The sequence below is a fragment of the Limulus polyphemus genome, unplaced genomic scaffold (assembly GCF_000517525.1).
Source record: "Limulus polyphemus unplaced genomic scaffold, Limulus_polyphemus-2.1.2 Scaffold485, whole genome shotgun sequence".
Taxonomy (NCBI): Eukaryota; Metazoa; Arthropoda; class Merostomata; order Xiphosura; family Limulidae; genus Limulus; species Limulus polyphemus.
Genome location: NW_013666095.1, coordinates 349,347 through 366,849, shown reverse-complemented (window position 1 = coordinate 366,849; position 17,503 = coordinate 349,347). Strand labels below are relative to the sequence as shown.

The 17,503-nt window shown below is 36.6% G+C and overlaps 2 protein-coding genes across 2 annotated transcripts in view; one reads left to right on the top strand and one right to left on the bottom strand.

Moving 5' to 3' along the window:
• Positions 1–8,595, top strand: part of LOC106458559 (zinc finger protein 184-like) — a 32,125-nt gene extending 23,530 nt beyond the window's left edge. Inside the window, exon 3 of the mRNA XM_013918077.2 lies at positions 5,281–8,595. Within this exon, the coding sequence (XP_013773531.1) occupies positions 5,458–8,331 (2,874 nt within the window). The 5' untranslated portion in view covers positions 5,281–5,457 and the 3' untranslated portion in view covers positions 8,332–8,595. The remainder of the gene's footprint in view (positions 1–5,280) is intronic.
• A 5,418-nt stretch (positions 8,596–14,013) lies between these two features.
• LOC106458558 (tigger transposable element-derived protein 1-like) lies at positions 14,014–14,742 on the bottom strand. The gene has a single exon (XM_013918076.1). The coding sequence runs from the start codon at positions 14,740–14,742 to the stop codon at positions 14,014–14,016; it is 729 nt and encodes a 242-aa protein (XP_013773530.1).
• Between the last annotated feature and the right edge of the window lie 2,761 nt (positions 14,743–17,503).

Below are 17,503 nucleotides of genomic sequence, written 5' to 3'. Positions count from 1 at the left end.
CTTTAGCACCGCCCACTATTCAAGTACCTATAAAAAATAATAACAAGTGGCTCCCAATTCTTAACCTCCTTAAAACCCTTGGAGTAACTTTATCTTTAAACTTCCACATTTTTTCTTAACAAGCTCAGAATTAATGTGATCATCTTGTTTGATCTTGTTTCCATCTATAAAATGTTCAGGATGAGGAATATTGCTTAAACCTTCATTAGTAAAAACTGAAGAAAAAGTAGCATTTATTAACCCAGCCATCTCATAGTCATCAGATAAAAGCCTTCCTTTATCATCCCTGAAATATCATGCCCTCATCCTAGCATTTTGTTTACTTTTAATATTGGAGGTGGATATCAGCTTAAGATCTAGATTTAGAGGTATTTTACACTAGCTGAATTGAATTTAGTTAGGATTAGGATATTATATGTGAGCTCTTTCGTGGGCTTTTCATGACCAATACAATTTTGCAGGGATCTTTGGTTGGCTCTTATTACCCTTCCTCCTACTCTTGTCATCGATCGGTGTTGGTGGTTAGATATGAATCACACATTGGTGGATGTCTCGCTTCCTCCTCCTCATCTGTTTATCCATATTTAATTGATGTATCTCTTTGGGAATGTGGGGGGGGAGGGGGAGGGGGCATGGGTTGATTAACTGGAGCTTTCAGAATTTTTTATCTGTGGCTGAGAGGTCTTATTTTATCAACATCTTGAAGCTACTCATTGTATGTTATATTTTGGTTTATTTTCTCCATCTGGCCAGAAATCATCCATACCAACTTTTCTTCAGTGATTGCTTATCTAAATCACCTGACAGCACCCATTCTCCATCCCTCTGTATTCAGACATTCAATCATCTTTTTTCACCCACACGCTCAATATTCCTATCATTGCATGTCATGTTCTGGGTGATTTTGCTCTTGTTCTGTATCTGATTCCTGTCCAGACAACATTTATTTGGTGGAGTGGTCTCTCGATCCTTTTGTTTACTAGTGGCTTAGACTTCAGTGGGGTACTCCTCACATTGAGGTTTTTGCTACATCCCTTAACCACAAATTGATTTTGGTCTCTAGTTCTTCATCTTCTTGTACTGCTATCAGTGTTTTCAGCCAGGATTGGACCTCCACATTTGTGTATCCTCCTATTTTCCTTCTCTGGGTGATTTCATTCATCCTATACATGCCATGTTCAGTCCTTCTGATAGCTCTTTCCTGGCCATCTCAGCTGTAGTTTCCATGGCTTCTCCAGCTCCAACTTCCTCCTCTGTCTCCATCCCTTCTTTACCACCCACTGTCAATGGTGTTTCATACAGACCTTCTTATCCTCCATCTTCATGCCTGGTTTTCCTCTGATCATTGGCGAGGATGATCCGGCTTCTTCCGATGACTAGCCTCTTTTCTGACTTGTTTCATTCACCCTTCCTACATGGAAGTTTCTCAACACAAATGGAATTCTTCCATTGTTGATTTCTGGGTATAGGGTTCTCCCTGATCAACCCACTGTTTTTCTTCATGCAGATTTTCTCTCTCGACTTTTGGATCGAGGTTCTCGGATTTTTGAGTGGTCCTCTCCCACACCTTTCATTATTCCTTGTTCTGCAGGTATTTGCCTCTCCTACACTCTTGGATGTGTTCCTTCTGGATTTGTCATCTGCCATAGCAGGCTGTCTTTCTGAATAGGGATACTAATGTGGCTCAACACTGCCTCACTTTGCCTATGTTTGAACCACTCTTGTTTCACCTTCCTTTTCCTATCCACTTGTGGAAATCAGTGGTCTGTTTATTTGTCATCAACATTTCATGTACACTTTATCCTTCTACATATCTTCTCCTTTCTCCAATTTTTTTCCTCCCTTACACTTTAGCAGCTCATGAAGATAACTCCTTTTATCCACTTTCTCTTCATTCCATTTCACACCTTTATCCTTGTCCTGATCCAAATAGACTGCTCTGACCTGTACATACTCTTCTCTATTATATTGCCTGCATGGCTTCTTTGTGTGGTGTCTGTTTCTGCCTCTTTCTTCATTGGCAACTATCCTCTGGTCTTGTTCTTTCTCCTTCCTTCTTTGCCAATTGGGTTTGACTCATCCTTCGATTGGCTTCCTCCACTTTATTGTCTTCCTCCCATACTTTCTTCCGAGTGTCTTCTCATCCAATTCAACACCTTACCTTTTCATTAGCATTTCATCTTCGTCGTCCTCTGGAGGTACGTTTTCAGTCGGGCATGTGGACTACCCATGATACATTCATCTCTCACTGTTTGCATTGGATCACGGTTTTCTTACTCTTCCGGTTATCCTCTTCTGCCTGTAGCCATTAGGGAATATCAGAATTCAGTGAGACTTTGACTGGGTAAGTTTTTTTTTTCTTATTTTTCCTTTTCAGGGCCCTTTTTCCTTTTATTAATGCTCATTATTTGGATCTTGCTCTGTGTTGAGTGGCGCCTGACAAGGTATTCTTTAACTGTTCAAATCTGCACTGTTAAGCCATGTCGATTTGCATATTATAATTCCATGGCCATGCAAAGTGCACTGCAGAGATAGGGTGTTCCACAAGATAGCTTGTAGGTTTATCCTCACAATAGAATTGCTTCATAAGTTTGCCCATCCTGGACCATACCCACTCATGGAGTACATGAGTAAAGCAGAAGAAGATAGCTGCCCATTCCTAACATGCCTTGTATTGAATATATCATTATGGTCAGCTTTTAAAAATAGGATTTCATGGTTATCCATTGCACTGTCTCAGTTGTTGTCATTCCTCCAGACTCTCCACCTCATTTTATCTCCCTTTTCTTTTAATGGAGTTTGTGAGTTCTTATCACTTTCCAGTTCTAAGCCACTGGAGTGATGGGCCATGGAGGCATCCTCATGAATAGATTAATGGAATACAAAAAAATATAGAAATGATTGTAAAACCATTCAGTTGAGAGTAGGGCAATGGTGTTCTGCTGGTGTAGATGATGTGATATCCTCCACTATGAAATAAAAACAAATGGGAGTGAGACATCAAAATTGCAGTTCACATCTTTGATTGGGATCTATCATCCTACCCCACATGGATGTCGGTTCCCAGTGGTTGGGTTTGGATTTAGAGTAGAACCAATTGACATAAATGTTCGCACATGTATTACAGATATCTATATTCCTCCCTCATTTATACTCCATCAATGTTGTGGGTCATGGTAGAGGTAATTGCAGATTGTTACATTTCTTTCCCTTCTGCTATCCCTCAATGTTTCTTATTCTGAGGATGTTAATGCATTTGGGGTAATTCCAGTTAATTTCACTTTTGAAGGAGATGGTTTACATTATGTAAACATCTTTTCAATACCAGATGTCGAGTTCCCAGATCTATCTATCAATTTATCATATTCATGTATCCCTCCGGTCTCATGAACTTGAGATGAAGAAGGTATGGCTGGGTTTTGGATTGTAGTTGACTTGCCACAAGTATGATCCTCTTTCCTACCCCCCACATTGATGTCGGTATTTGGAAGCCAGGTTTTGGATTGTAATTGATATACTAATGGTATGATCCTCATCTTACCTCCACGTGGATGTCGGTTCCCAGCAGCATGGGTTTTTGATGTAGTTGACTTACCATGTACAGTCCGTCGCACTTTAGCCACTCTACAACTAGGGGCACATCCTTTTTATTTTACCCACTTTATAATTTCTGGGATTGAGTTTCATAAATATTGCATGGTTAGGATCACTTTCCAGCCATAGTTCTCTTCCAGTTGGATGTGCTCCTCTGTTTTCTGCCCATATCTTTCTACGATGGGCGAAGAGTTTACCTGATTCAGAAGTGGTGCAGTTTCCCACATGAGATCTTAGAATCTGATTGTCTCATCTTAGGGAGTGTCATTAGGACACTTTCAAAGGATGCTTCTTTCTTTCTCTTGCACCTAGTCCCTCTACCTATTCAGTGTAGGATTCCAGCTATTTATGTGAGGGGAGGTAATGTACCATATCAGAAGTTATAATTTTCCTACACAGACAATGTATTTCTGATAGGTACTTACTTCCACTCACACTTCCCACCCTTCCTACCCACTGAAAACCAGTGCTTCCATCTTCTACTAAAACTCGAAGTGATAGTTGTGGTAGAATTAAATAAAGGGAGTCACATGTGTCATGAGAGTATGTTGCACTTTTATTGGTGGAGGGTTGACGTATGATGATTTGCATGAGAGACACATTGGAATCAGTCAATTCCTATGGAGGGGAGATAAAAGGCTTATGGCATGAGTAAGAGATCTTTTTACATATAGAGGGCAGCACTAAATGAGAATAGCTATTTATGTGAGAGGAGGTAAGTGCTTATCAGAAATACAATTTCAGTGTAGAAAATTCATAACTTCTAACATATCATTGATATTTAAGTAAAAGCACATAAAGTTCTGAAGCTGTGCTACCTTATTACTTGAGTTCAATCAATATAAGAAAAGCAGTAAGGAGTATTTATCCAATTAACATTAATTTAATTTCAGAAGGTATATGTCAAATGAACAAAACAAATTTCTAATACTTGGTTTCATCAGTAACATTGACTGATTTTGTATAATAATTTAGCTTAAAGGTATGATCATTGATTGAATTCTACAATGTTTTATAATTTTTTCCTAACTTTTTTAAATTAATAGTTTTAGTTTTTAAGTCCTTAAGTTTGTTTGGGATCTTTAAGCTGTAGCTTTCTTTGAAAATCTAATTTGTTCAACCTACTGTCTTCTTTGATAATGATTTTGCCAATAAAACATTCATTTCTGCTGCAATGCTAATGTCTGTTTTTTGCAACTTTTGTACTAAACATATTAACAATTGGCAGTTTTTATTAGTTAGAAAAGTTGGTTGCATACTGTTGCATTTTGCTGTTTGTGACTTATCAGATAATTGATATGTAGATATCTTATCCAAGACTGTACCAAGCAGTACACAACTAATTTTCATTGGTTTCATGACAGAAGCCGTAGTTTTATGAACTTTTACAGTCATGCTTTTTAATAATGAATTATAATTTTTGCACATAATGCATAGATATGAAATAGGCTAGCCTATGTTAACAGAATTTAACTAACCATTTGACTATGGCTCTGTATCATATATCTTCTAATGTTTACATAAACTTCCTTAAGCATCATCTACTCAGTTAAATTTATTGGTGTTTGTAATTTTTTTCTCCATCATGTTTATATATTTTTTATTGTTCAAATAATAATTTGTCTTAGGTTATACTGAAGTTTGCAATTAAGTAAGTGTATCTGCCTTTTTTTTTTCTTTTTACAGAAACCAGTTATTCTTAATGAGTAAGAGTCAGAAGAAACAGAAATAATTCGTAGTTACTGTCAGATATGGAAGTGTCTCTTGTGAGTGCATGGTTTGTTCATGAAGTTGAAAAACCATAGCAGTTCAAATTATATAACTAAATTCATCACTTTACATCTCATATTTTAATATTCAAGAATGAATGGAAATAGTGATGAAAACATTTTGTTCACAAGTCAAGAATTAAATCAAAGAGTGGCTACAGCAAGTTTGTGCAACACTGAAGTTAAAGAAAGTGGAGGCAATTTTTGTGATACTGCTTTTTCCCATCCACATTTTATTAGTAGAACTTCTCACAATTCTGCTGAACTTCAGGTTTCACCACCAAAGGAAATTTTGAATTTAGATGCTTCTCCATGTAGTCATGCTGTAAGTATGCATAATAATATTGACACATCCTCTAACTGCAGTGATGTCATTATGAATTATGGAATGGCATCTAGACCAGAAGCTCTTGCTGTTCAGCCAGGTTTTCCTTCACCTTCATTATCTGAAAAACCTGTGAATGAAGAAATTATAGTAACATCTCACATTCCTTCACACACAGAAAATTTGTTAGTAGAGAGAGTCTCCCATCATTCTGGGGTTACCTCAGACAGGATACCTTCACAAAATATACTTAGCAACAGAGGATCTCCTCAACCACTACCATCCCTTCATGAGATATTGAATGTTTCTCCAAATATGGATGATGAAATGCACCATCAGTTCTTGAGGCAGGCAGCCAAGGTTGTAGAGCAGATAACACGTGTCTCTAGTTCTCGAAGTGGGCAAAATGTGATAGATAGCTGCAGAAATTTGGCCCCATCAGTCTACTGGAAACATTTTTTAGGCACATCATACACTGGAAAAAAAACAGCTTCAGAGGTTTGCTTAATGAATAATAATGAAAACAAACAAGAGTTTCCTTCTATTAATCTTGAAACAAAAACCAAAGATCTTGAAAAACCTGAATCAAAAGTTGAACAAGAACCTCTTAAAGATGAAATTAATGGTCAGTCAGAACCAATAAAACAAAATGTGCCTTTTGCAATAAACATGTCAAATAACCAGGAATCAAATTTGAAAAGTATACAACAAACTACTGGTACGCTGTCTTCATTGACTACAAATGATTCATCAGTTAGAAATTCATCTGTTTCAAAAACTCCAGTTCAATCAAATACAATTATGGCACGTAGTGGAATTAAACCAGAATTATATACAGAAGAACGACACCTGCTTGTACAGAGTGGTGTGAAAGCAGAGAGTAAAAGAATAACACCACAAGGTGTTCCTTGCCACAGATGTTGTAAAACATTTTCAGATAGTCGTAGCCTGCAACGACATTTACTTGTACATAGAGGTTTTCGTCCATACCATTGTAACTATTGTCCAAAGGCCTTTATGCTAAATGGTGACCTAAAGCGTCATTTGAGAATTCATAATGGTGAAAGACCATTTGCCTGTGAAGTGTGTGGACGGAGGTTTACCTTGAAAGGAAACCTAATGCAACATTTTCGAACACATACACCAGAAAAGCAGTTCACTTGCACAATTTGTCGTAAAAACTATGCACAAAAAGACAGCCTTTATCGTCACATTCGAGCACATTTTGGGGAAAAGCCTTATGAGTGTACAACTTGTGGTAAGCGATTTAGCTTGAAAGGGGACTTGAGCAGACATATCTTAATTCACAGTGGGCTGAAACCTCATTCATGTAGAGTTTGTGGAAGAAAATTTGCCCTTAAGGGTAATTTAACTCAACACATAAGAACACACAGCAGAGAAAAACCTCCAGGAAGAATCACAAACAAAGAGATAGGTGTTGTAGAATCTCTTCAGACATTTCAGGGCTTAACTAATGTTTATGGTGCTGCTTATGGTGGTATGCAACAGCATACAGATTATTCTGATGCATTTTCATCTATTTCAACCCAGTCAGGTTCAACAGTGCAGTCAAAACAAATATGTATACAGTCTTCTTCCAGGTCTATAACAGAAAATAGTCTTAATGGCACTCTGGCAGTTAACTTATCCACACCTCCATCAACCTCCAAAGCCCAGGCTTCTTCAAATGTAACACAACATTCTCCAGCAGAATCACCTCAAGGAGGGCTGTCATTTTGCTCTGAATGTTCCAAGACCTTTTCCACAGTTGCTAAGCTGCATGAGCATGTACAAATGGTACATGAACAGTCAATGACATCTGGATTCAATTCACAGGATTGTAATTATTGTGAAAAAGGATTTTCTAACAAAGCAGAGTTATCTCATCATATTAGCACACATTGTGCTGTGAGACCTTATGAATGTCATATTTGTTCCAAGACATTTACATTGAAGGGCAACTTACACCAACATCTGACAACTCATCAGCTAGGTAAATCATTTTTTTGTCCCATGTGTGATAAACCTTTTGGAAACCAGCGAAATCTGAAACTGCATGTGAAACGACATGAAACTGCACGAGCAAATTTTGCCTGTACTAACTGTGGTCGGGCTTTTTTAGCTAAGTCAGATCATTTTTTCCATTATTGTAAAATGGAAGAAAGATGTGAAACAAAAATAGTGAATTCTGTGCAAGCTGCTTCCTCTCCATCAAAAAACATAATTTCATCTTCCTCACTTTCTACTGGAACTGATCGCATATTGAGTTTGCCAGCATTTCCTTCATCATCATCATCATTACCTGAATCCACTTCAATACCATCTTGTACAAACACTTTAAAAAATAATAATCAAATTCCAGAAATAGCCAAGTCTGAAGTGATTGAAAGTTCCCAATGCACAATCAGTACATGCACATCTTTGCAATCTGGAATAGTTACCACACCAATAAGCACATCTTCAAATGGATCGCAGTCATTTTTGGGACCTATTTATCGACATCTATACTTTAACAACATATATCAAGATAGCCACGAGAAAGAAGATTTGCGCATGGTAGTCCAGCCTTCAGTTCAAGATCCCAACAATGTATGTTTAGGGAAGGAACATTCAAGATTGTTACTATCCACATCAAGAGAATAGCACTGTAATTTGAATTTGATTTCATAATGTTTCTTGATTGCACATTTATGTAAAGTACAGGTCAAGTACATATACAGCACAAAGTGATAATTAATTACCAATCATTTTCCATTTTGAATGCTAAGTATACATGTAAGTATATATAAATAGTGTTAGGATTAAAAAGTAGGAATTGCATGTATTTAAATTTTAGTGTTTTCAGCTTTGTTGTACTAATTAAGGAGGTGGATATAACCAAAAAATATGTTGTACAACATTTGTTTCTATAGGACTTACAGAAGTAAGTATGTGGAGAGAACCGTATTTGTATGCTTTAATAAGTTAATTAGAAATATACACATGCAAATAAATATTTTTACTAAATTTATGGTAAAATACATCTATTTGTATACATGAAAACTAAAAGTTTTTTACTTAATTTTTTCTTTTGCAGTAGACATGACATATCTGTTACAACCTGTATAAACATTTAAATACATATATATGTTTAAATGTTTATACTTAGATAGCATTTTGTAGTTCACACAAAATATCTTGACTTAATTTACAATATGCTATTGAGCCACATGTTTCAATTGATGTGTATGAAGGCATGAGATCAGGTGATTTAAGTAGATGATGATGCTGTTCAGTAAAAATTATAAAGCATTTAATGTTTCATATGCTAAATGAAACATATTAAGTTTTGGCTTGTCTGTCACTTGTTGTAACATGCATTCAAAAATCATACTTGTGCTTGGTAATCTGTATTAAACAGTCAAGATATTCTGTCTATTCCATATGTTGTATAATAAAGTGTATATAAGATGTTTGTAATTATACACACACTATAAGTTTGTTGCATCTGTTACACTTATTTTGCTCATCATCTAATATACTGCAGTTCAAATATAAAAAAGGTCTGTTTAAAGCTCCTACAGCATTTGCTTGGCTATGCTAGATGAATTTATGAACAGTTGGGATGTTAAAATTTTTGAGATACCACATGACTGCAGCTTTCTAACAGTTTATAAGGATTCCAAAATATATGAGAAAGTTTTAAATTCATGAAGGAAGAGACAGTTGAGAATGCTTTGATTTGCCATAACATTTTAGCATTCTTAAGATGAAAGATATATATATACAGAGATGTGTTCACAATCTATGATAGTGATAGAAGGATGAATGACTAGGCCTTACAGCTTTTTCTACCATTTGCAGTACTCTTTTTAATAGTAATGGTTATAAATTGTTGTTCTCCCAATGCAATTTCCACTACAGGAAGCATTTGTGCACTATACTGAGGTCAGTGTTGTCCCCCACCTGCTTACATGCTTTACAAGGTCCATAAGCTGTGACAATGACATATGAGAACCTGTTTGTGCAACTCAAAGGTGCAGAAGTTCATGAGAAATGACTGTGAATAGTATAACATGAATTCTAAAACAAATACCTTCAAACCCAGAACAGCTTCTTTCCTCTTGAGATTGCACGTTCTGCCAAAGAGTTGTAGTGCACTGACGTTTTCCTGAGATTTGCAACTTTTTCATTATTTTACTACACTGAGTTTAGTTATTCTCAAAATGAATTCACAATTTAATGTGAACTCCTGCTGATGTGAGTGAATTTACTCACACTGGACAAAGTACTAACAGTATGGCAGGAAGTTCTTTATTTATGGAAAATATGATGGCCATTGTGTGGTGGGATCCATTATGTAGCCTGGACCATCTGCTTTGTTCCTTCTACCCACTTTCTCTCCTCTTCTTTCAAGCCTGAAGTTAAGAAGAATGAATTTGAATGCCTTTTTCTCCCTACAGTTTTTGCTTTGGGAAACTCTACCTACTGATTTTGAAAACCTCATTTCTCAGATTTGTAGTTCTTTTTCTCATTTTAATTTTTTTAGTTTTCCCATTCTCCTTTACATAAACCCATACCTTGTGATTTCTTTGATTTCCCCCACCCCCAGTTATAACTGTACATGCCAATACCTTTCTGGATCAACTTTATTCCCACAGCTTTATGCCTTGTCCCCCTTGTATGACTGATTCTTATGTTTTAGCATATGGTCATTCAGTCTTACCATTCCTTGAGACCCAGTTTTTGAAGTCACTCTTGCCTGTTTGGGGCATGGATTCATCCTCAGCTGTTTTCCTATCTAGTGCACAGCTTTCTTACCTTCAAGCCTTTTTCATTACCCTTCTTCAGTACCTCGCTTCACCTCATGATGGAAGCCCTTTACCATTCCCCTGTTCTTTTCAGGGGACTCTAGATCCCTCTTTCTTTCTACAATGGCCTGTTCCACCTCTTCTGCTTTCTCATTTTACTTGGTTTCTTTATAGTTGGATATTTAGGGAAGGAATACCCTACTTTTTCAAGTCCCCCTTCCTTCTTTCCACGGGACCATTGTTTTGCCCCTTTTCTTTGGCCAAAGGTTTTTGGTGGTACTGCTGATTCCCTTGAATCACAGGCTGAAGCTGCCCACCACCAATCTTCCCATATTTTCATAGTTTCTTATTTGTCTCAACCTCACCCTTCCATCTCTGTCTCTTATCCTGGCCCTTCTTCTTCCATCCCCGTTCTGTTCCTGTGTCCAGACCTTCCACCTCTTTGCATCCCACTTTCATCCAACATCTCACTCACCATCTTAATCACTGGTAACCATTTAGTTGGTTAAGAACCTGTGAAGGCCAATCTGTCTTAGTTTGCAAACCTGTGGGCACATTTTTCTGCCAATATATGGGCTCTTCTAGTTCTTTCTCGTGGTTTCTTTCTTCACTTTTCTTCCTCTCTTCTATCCCAATCTGTTGCTTCCACCACCAAATCTGGTCCTGCTTACATTTCAATACCTGGAGGAAGCAGTGTCAAATTTGTTGGTGAAATGGCCCATGGAGAGGGTTCACAAGCTCTCTTCACATTCTTACTCCCACCTCTTTGTTGTCCCCCATTGGTCTTTACAACCCAGCTTTTGGATGACCAAGGTTGATGTGATGGATGCTTTTCCCCACATTCCAATCACCCTGTCCTTGTGGTATTTTCTCCAATTGGTCCATGGGGATCCCATTTTCCATTTCTGTGCTCTTTTGTTTGGTATAGCATTGGACCCTTATGTTTTCAATCACATTATATGGGCATTCACTTGGCATCTTCGCAATCTGTGTCTGCGATTACATTTCTGTATGGATTACTGGCTTCTACCCACCCATTCCTGAGCAGAATTCTCTGAAAAAATTTCCCTTCTTCTTCATAAAGCTGCTCGTTTGGGGTGGCGCTTCAAAGATTTATAAGTCCTTCCTCACCCTGACCCAGTATTTCATCCACCTGGGATTTCTCTTCAACTCTCACCTCAGCTGTGCCCAACCTCCTCCCATTCAAACAGGTTTTTATCAATTGTACATATTAAAACTTCTGCTTATTTTATTCACAATGTTTCACCAGGTTTACATGGCATCATTTGGTGGGTTACTAGAACTGAAGCTAACAGAATTCATTGATGAATTACTTTATTGTTGCAATTATAGCATCCTAATAGGCCACTGGTGTTGCCTCCCAGGGTACACTTACCTAAATTCTTCATCGTGCTGGGATAATGGAAAGTGCTCATACTATCTGCCGTGATCTACTAGTGCCCACTAACATGGGGTATTCCATAAAACCATGTTAGGTTTCCTCATAGTATTTATGTATATATTTTACTTTTCTTTTCTAACACAGACCATGCCCATTCCATGGATATCAAGGAAGGAGCCAGCACTGGAGTAGTTTTTCTGCCCACTTCTCTGGCTAGTGCTTTTAAAAATAGGGTTTTGAATCACCTATTGCACTGTTTCCAGTAAAAAACATTTTGGACTGAAAGATGGTGATCTGAGCACATTCTCTGGGTCTCCCCTACATTAATTCTCTTCCCTCATCACACCCCATGGGCTTCATTTGGACGCTCTCTGAAGGGTGCTTATCTAGGTAAATTTTACACCATCTCATCATGGGATTCTATTTATTTTGTGTGTAGAGATGAGTATATGTTTCAGAAGTTAACATCTCCTCACCTGAAATTGTATTTCTGATAGATACTCACCTACTCACACATTCCCATCCATCCTCTCCTCTTTTCCAGTGCACTTTTCTTCAGTACCTTATCAAAGAATGAGGATCCATGAGAATGTATAGGGAGTCAATGTACATGATGGTGTGTCACACTCCTATTAGTGGAGGGTTCTATTGCATGATGATGTCATCTTGCAGTGTCACAAATTCATGTGATTTCAAGTTAGATTAGGTGGGAGTTTTCCCAAGGCTGGTGGTTTGCAAATCTCCTTGGCAGAATGTGCATTCTCAAGAGGAAAAAAGCGATTCTGGGTATAGAGGTGATTATCTATCAGAAATACATTTTCAGGTAAGAAAAATGTTAACTTTCCATATACTGGGAGTCTTTGTTATATGTGATGCTTGCATTCCAAAAAATTGTGCATAATGAGAAATCACATAATAGGAATACCAATTCATACATAAAAAAATAGGGATGTATTTCACAACCTCTACACTACTGCCCCAATCCTAGTTATATCACTTTTTCATGACATACAAACAATAAGCACCTTCAGATAATAAAACAAAATACAACAGTATAATTATGATACAGTAAATAAAATATTTAATGCTCACAAACAAAAATTACTCTTAGGCTCAGGTACATGAAGTGATAGTCTACATATTGTGAGGAGAAGATGCATGGTCATCAGAGTCTGATTCCACATTATTTGTAGGACAAGAGGATGTCATTTCTAGATGGAATCAATGGAGAGGACGTGCTTGAGTTGCTGGAGGCTGATGCAAGAGAGAGGCAGCTAGTTTGGGTGTAGAGGTTGAAGGGCCAGGAGAAGCAGCTGAAGCATGACTGGGGGTGACTGAGCGAGGCTTTAGGAATTGCAGAATTATAAACTGCTTTGCTGCCCATTGCCTTTGTGCATAAATCTCCTTGTAGGGAGCAAGGACAGTGTTTAAACTCCATTTAAACTGCAGGCTCCATTCTAGGCTTGGGTCCATGTCAAGTGCTTTCTGAGCAAGAGTCTCAGCATGTGAAAGAAAGCCAGCTAGACTCTTCATTGTCATGTTCTTGATGTCAAGGACCACTTCATCTTTTTCCTTGTTTTTTTCATTAGCAGCAGACATTACAGTGGCATCATAAACATTCAGCTCCTCATCATGGGAATCTATGAGTTCCATAACGTCAGCTTCCTCAAGTTCTGGGAAGTCTTTCCTACCTAGCTTATGTTCAAGTTCAACAACCCTTCACACTGTTGTTGAAAATTTAGAAAAACCTTGGAAGTCATTAATGCATTCCTTCCATTACAATTTCCATGCACAGTCCATGGTAGATTATTTCATTTCCTCCCATGATGCTTTGACGTTTTCAATACCACGTCTTCCAAAAATCATGAATTGTTGGTTTGTAAGGTCCAACAGTGTCATTCAGAAGCTGGCTGATGGTTTGCCTTAGGTAGTAGGCCTTCAATGTTGAGATAACTCCTTGATCAATAGGCTGGAGCAATGAGGTAGTATTAGGACAAAATTCTGACATTAGGATTGATGTTTTCCAAATGTTGTGGTTTTCCTGATAAGAAGCACCTTGAATGCAAGGTTAGCCTCCATACAATATTGTTCATTCACCACAACAAAATAATTAGTGGACCATTCTTCAAACACTTAGCCAGTAACCCATACCTTTTTGTTGGCAGTCCAGTGCACAGGCAACATTTTCTTGTTAAGGCCTTTGAAAGGATGAGGGTTCAGGGAATGGTATATAAGTAGTGACTTCATCTTGAAGCCACCTGCTGCTTTTCCACATAGTAGCAGTATCAGCCTATCTTTTGCTGCCTTAAAGCCAGATGCTACTTTCTCCTCCTTCCAAAACAGCCTAGTTTCATCAGCATTAGAAACTTCCTTAGGGCTGTACCCCTCTGCTTCAATAATTTCTCTCATTTCTTCTGGATATCTGGCAGCAGCAGTATGGTCAGCACTTGCAGATTCACCTGTCACCTTCAGATTATGCAAGCTCTGATGGTAAATAAATTTAGCAAACCAGCCCTTACTGGCCATAAAGGGCTGTTCAGCTCCACCATCTTCTTGGATCAAGCATTCATATATTTCCAAAGCTTTACCTCTAATACTGATGAAACTAAGATTCATTTTCTTCTGGTTTTGATCTTCAATCCAAAGTCCCAGCATCTCCATCTTTACCAACAATGGATTTCGTATTTTAGTCATCATCTTTGCTGATGGTGGTATTGACTGTATCACTGAACTATTAATTTTATCAGCATTCTTCTTAATGGCGCATAAAGTTAATTTGCCAAGGTTGTAGGGACAACCAAGCACAGAGGGGCCTTCACCAGCTTCCACACATTTTACAATTTCTAACTTCAATTCTAGCATCACTACATGGGTGGATTAGAGCTAAGACTAGGAGATGAACTTGCAGGATGTTTGGAAGCTACAGCTGTAAAATGATACACAGTCCATAAAATGTGCATAAAAAACACATATATGTATAGAATAATGGACAGTGTGAGAATGAGGCAGCAGGGATGTGTTACTTTGGGTGGTGAGAACCCAAGTGTAACCACAATGCACCACTCGCATCAGTGGTGGGCAGCAGCCGATATTCTGGGGTGCAGAGAGGCACAGTGTGACTGACTCAGAACATGTTCAACTGCATAAAGCCGAATTATTCTAGCATATAATGAATTTTTGATAGAAATAGGATCCTCGCATAAGGGCAAATTCATGTATGCTGAACATGCACATAAGGAGGACTCCCAGTATATTTATATTTTGCAGAGGAATTGGTATTGACTTGGACTCTCCCTCAATAGAGCCATACCTTAGCATCTATTCCATAGAAAAATATATCTTCATACATTAAAGTGGTGTTAGCAAACCAGTGTGATAGTATGCAGAGTTCAACTTGTTATTTTTCTTGGCTCTCTGGACTTTTAACTTTCCAATATAGCTGTAACTTGAAAACCTCATTAACCCTATGGAAATCTTTTGTCACATATACTAACTCTTTCTTTTTTTGAACAAAAAACCTGAGTTTTTTCAAAATTTAAAAATCAAACTTACAGCAATCAATTTGCAATTCAATTTCAGTCAGTCATTTATATAACAAGACAATTTATTAATGATTAAATTGATTAGTGTCTCATAAGCTAATTTATTAATCAATTAATGTCACAAAAATAACCAACTCATTGAAATAAACTGTTTTCGATTATTTCAAGAGTAGATTAATTGAAATTATGATTAAGTTGATATTCACCCAAAAAAATCAAATAATCAAAATCAGGGTTTTTGATTATATACTGTTTTCCATTATTCCAACTATCCAAATAATACAAATACTGCCATTATGCTTGTTTGTTGTTAGGCAATAAAAAAAGGTGCAGATCTAGGGGAAGGTTTCAGGGAACCTGGACCTCCAATCCATTTTTTTATCCACAAACTAATAACTGTATTCTTTAATGTTGTATAAGCAGGTATGGATCTAGGGGAGGTCTTGGGGTAGGGACCCTTCCATTTTTCAGGAATTAATGAATATATTATTTAAGGTTGCCAACCCCCCCCCCTTTTTTTTTATTAATATTGTTAATTATATTTAAATGTTGTATAAGTAGATGCAGGTCTAGAGGGCATTCAACCCACCTTTTTCTTTTTTAATAAATTGAAATTACCATATAATATCAAAAAGAAGCATTACATGGCAATGTTTTTATTTGATTGGGCTGTTAGTTACCATAAAAAAGTTTTGAGAATGTTCTCTGAAATCAGCACAGTTGGAGTCTGCAGCAATCTAGCAAAAGCCTCAGCCACCAACTGATTATTTCTAAGCTAATACAATAACATGGAAAAAAATTTAATGTTGCCATGGTAAATTTTCATGCCTTGGCATTTTCTAGACACTAAAAATGTGTCTTGATTTTAGAGATTTCTTTTCATCAAAGTTACTATTGTGTAGAACACCTGCAACTCTTATAACATAGACTTGTTACAGAATCACTTTTTCTTTGTTTAGAAGTTAGAACTTTTATGAGAAAGATGTTTTTTGTATTGTTGATGTGTAAAATAAGTGAAACTGCAAGTGGTATGACTGTAACGACTTTTAAAAATATTTTGAAAACAAGCATCCCATTTACCAATGCATTTATTAATATCATTATAAATAACCATACCTATTTAATTTTAATTTAAAAGTTTGAACTTTTTGTTACCAACTGTTTTTATTTTCATATCAGTCACATTACTAGAAATAAACATACAAGTTTTGAAATTGCTCTATTGTAATAACCTGATTGAGATAATCATTTGAAGAATGTACATTATTTTAACTTTAACTTACTTAGGTTAGTTTAAAACCATATGGTCAACATTGATTAATCCAAAATGCCTTATTATTATTATAGTGGAAGTCTTCTTTTGTATAAAAAATGTCTAAAATTTGGTTATTTATTACACGGTTAACATTTAAAAAGTTCACTGGTGATATAACGTCATTGTAAAAATGGAACAGTACTACAACTAGTGTGAAGAAGTTAAATATTATTGTTAATTTTTAGCACAATAATATAATATTATCTGAATAGACTTTCTAGTTTAATTTTTAGTCATTCCCTAATAGTTTCAACTTGTGAAAGATAATATTATAACTATTGAAAGTTTTATTTCATAAAGTAAATTGATGTTATTATAATTTTTATGTTGTTTGACATGAAATCTAAGCTACTTGAAGAATTAAATACTAGGTTTTTACTTTTGTTAACTACTTGTTTGTCTAATAAATAAAATATGATTATTCATTTCCATTGGTTAGCTACAAAGCATTTGAGTAACTGCAAAGCTATAGATACAATACTTAAGGCCCCAACATTGTTGTAAATGTGCTTATAAACTTGTAAGATTATACTGAGTTGTCTGAAATAACAAGTATAGAAATGTACATACAGTATTGTTTGTAACAGGTGACTGATAAGTGAATAAATCATTTAATGTTTCCAGATGCTAAACAGTGCAATTACACTGCATGTATGATACATTTTTATGTATAAAGTTTAGGATTAAAAAAAAGTAAGAAATGACTTTTTTTTTTCATTTTTGCTTTTACAGGGGGGGGGGGGGGGGGTGGGGGGGGGGTGGGGGG

Bases quoted from the DNA above. Each gene is read 5' to 3' on its own strand.
- LOC106458558 (XM_013918076.1), bottom strand. From the start codon at position 14,742: ATGCTAGAATTGAAGTTAGAAATTGTAAAATGTGTGGAAGCTGGTGAA.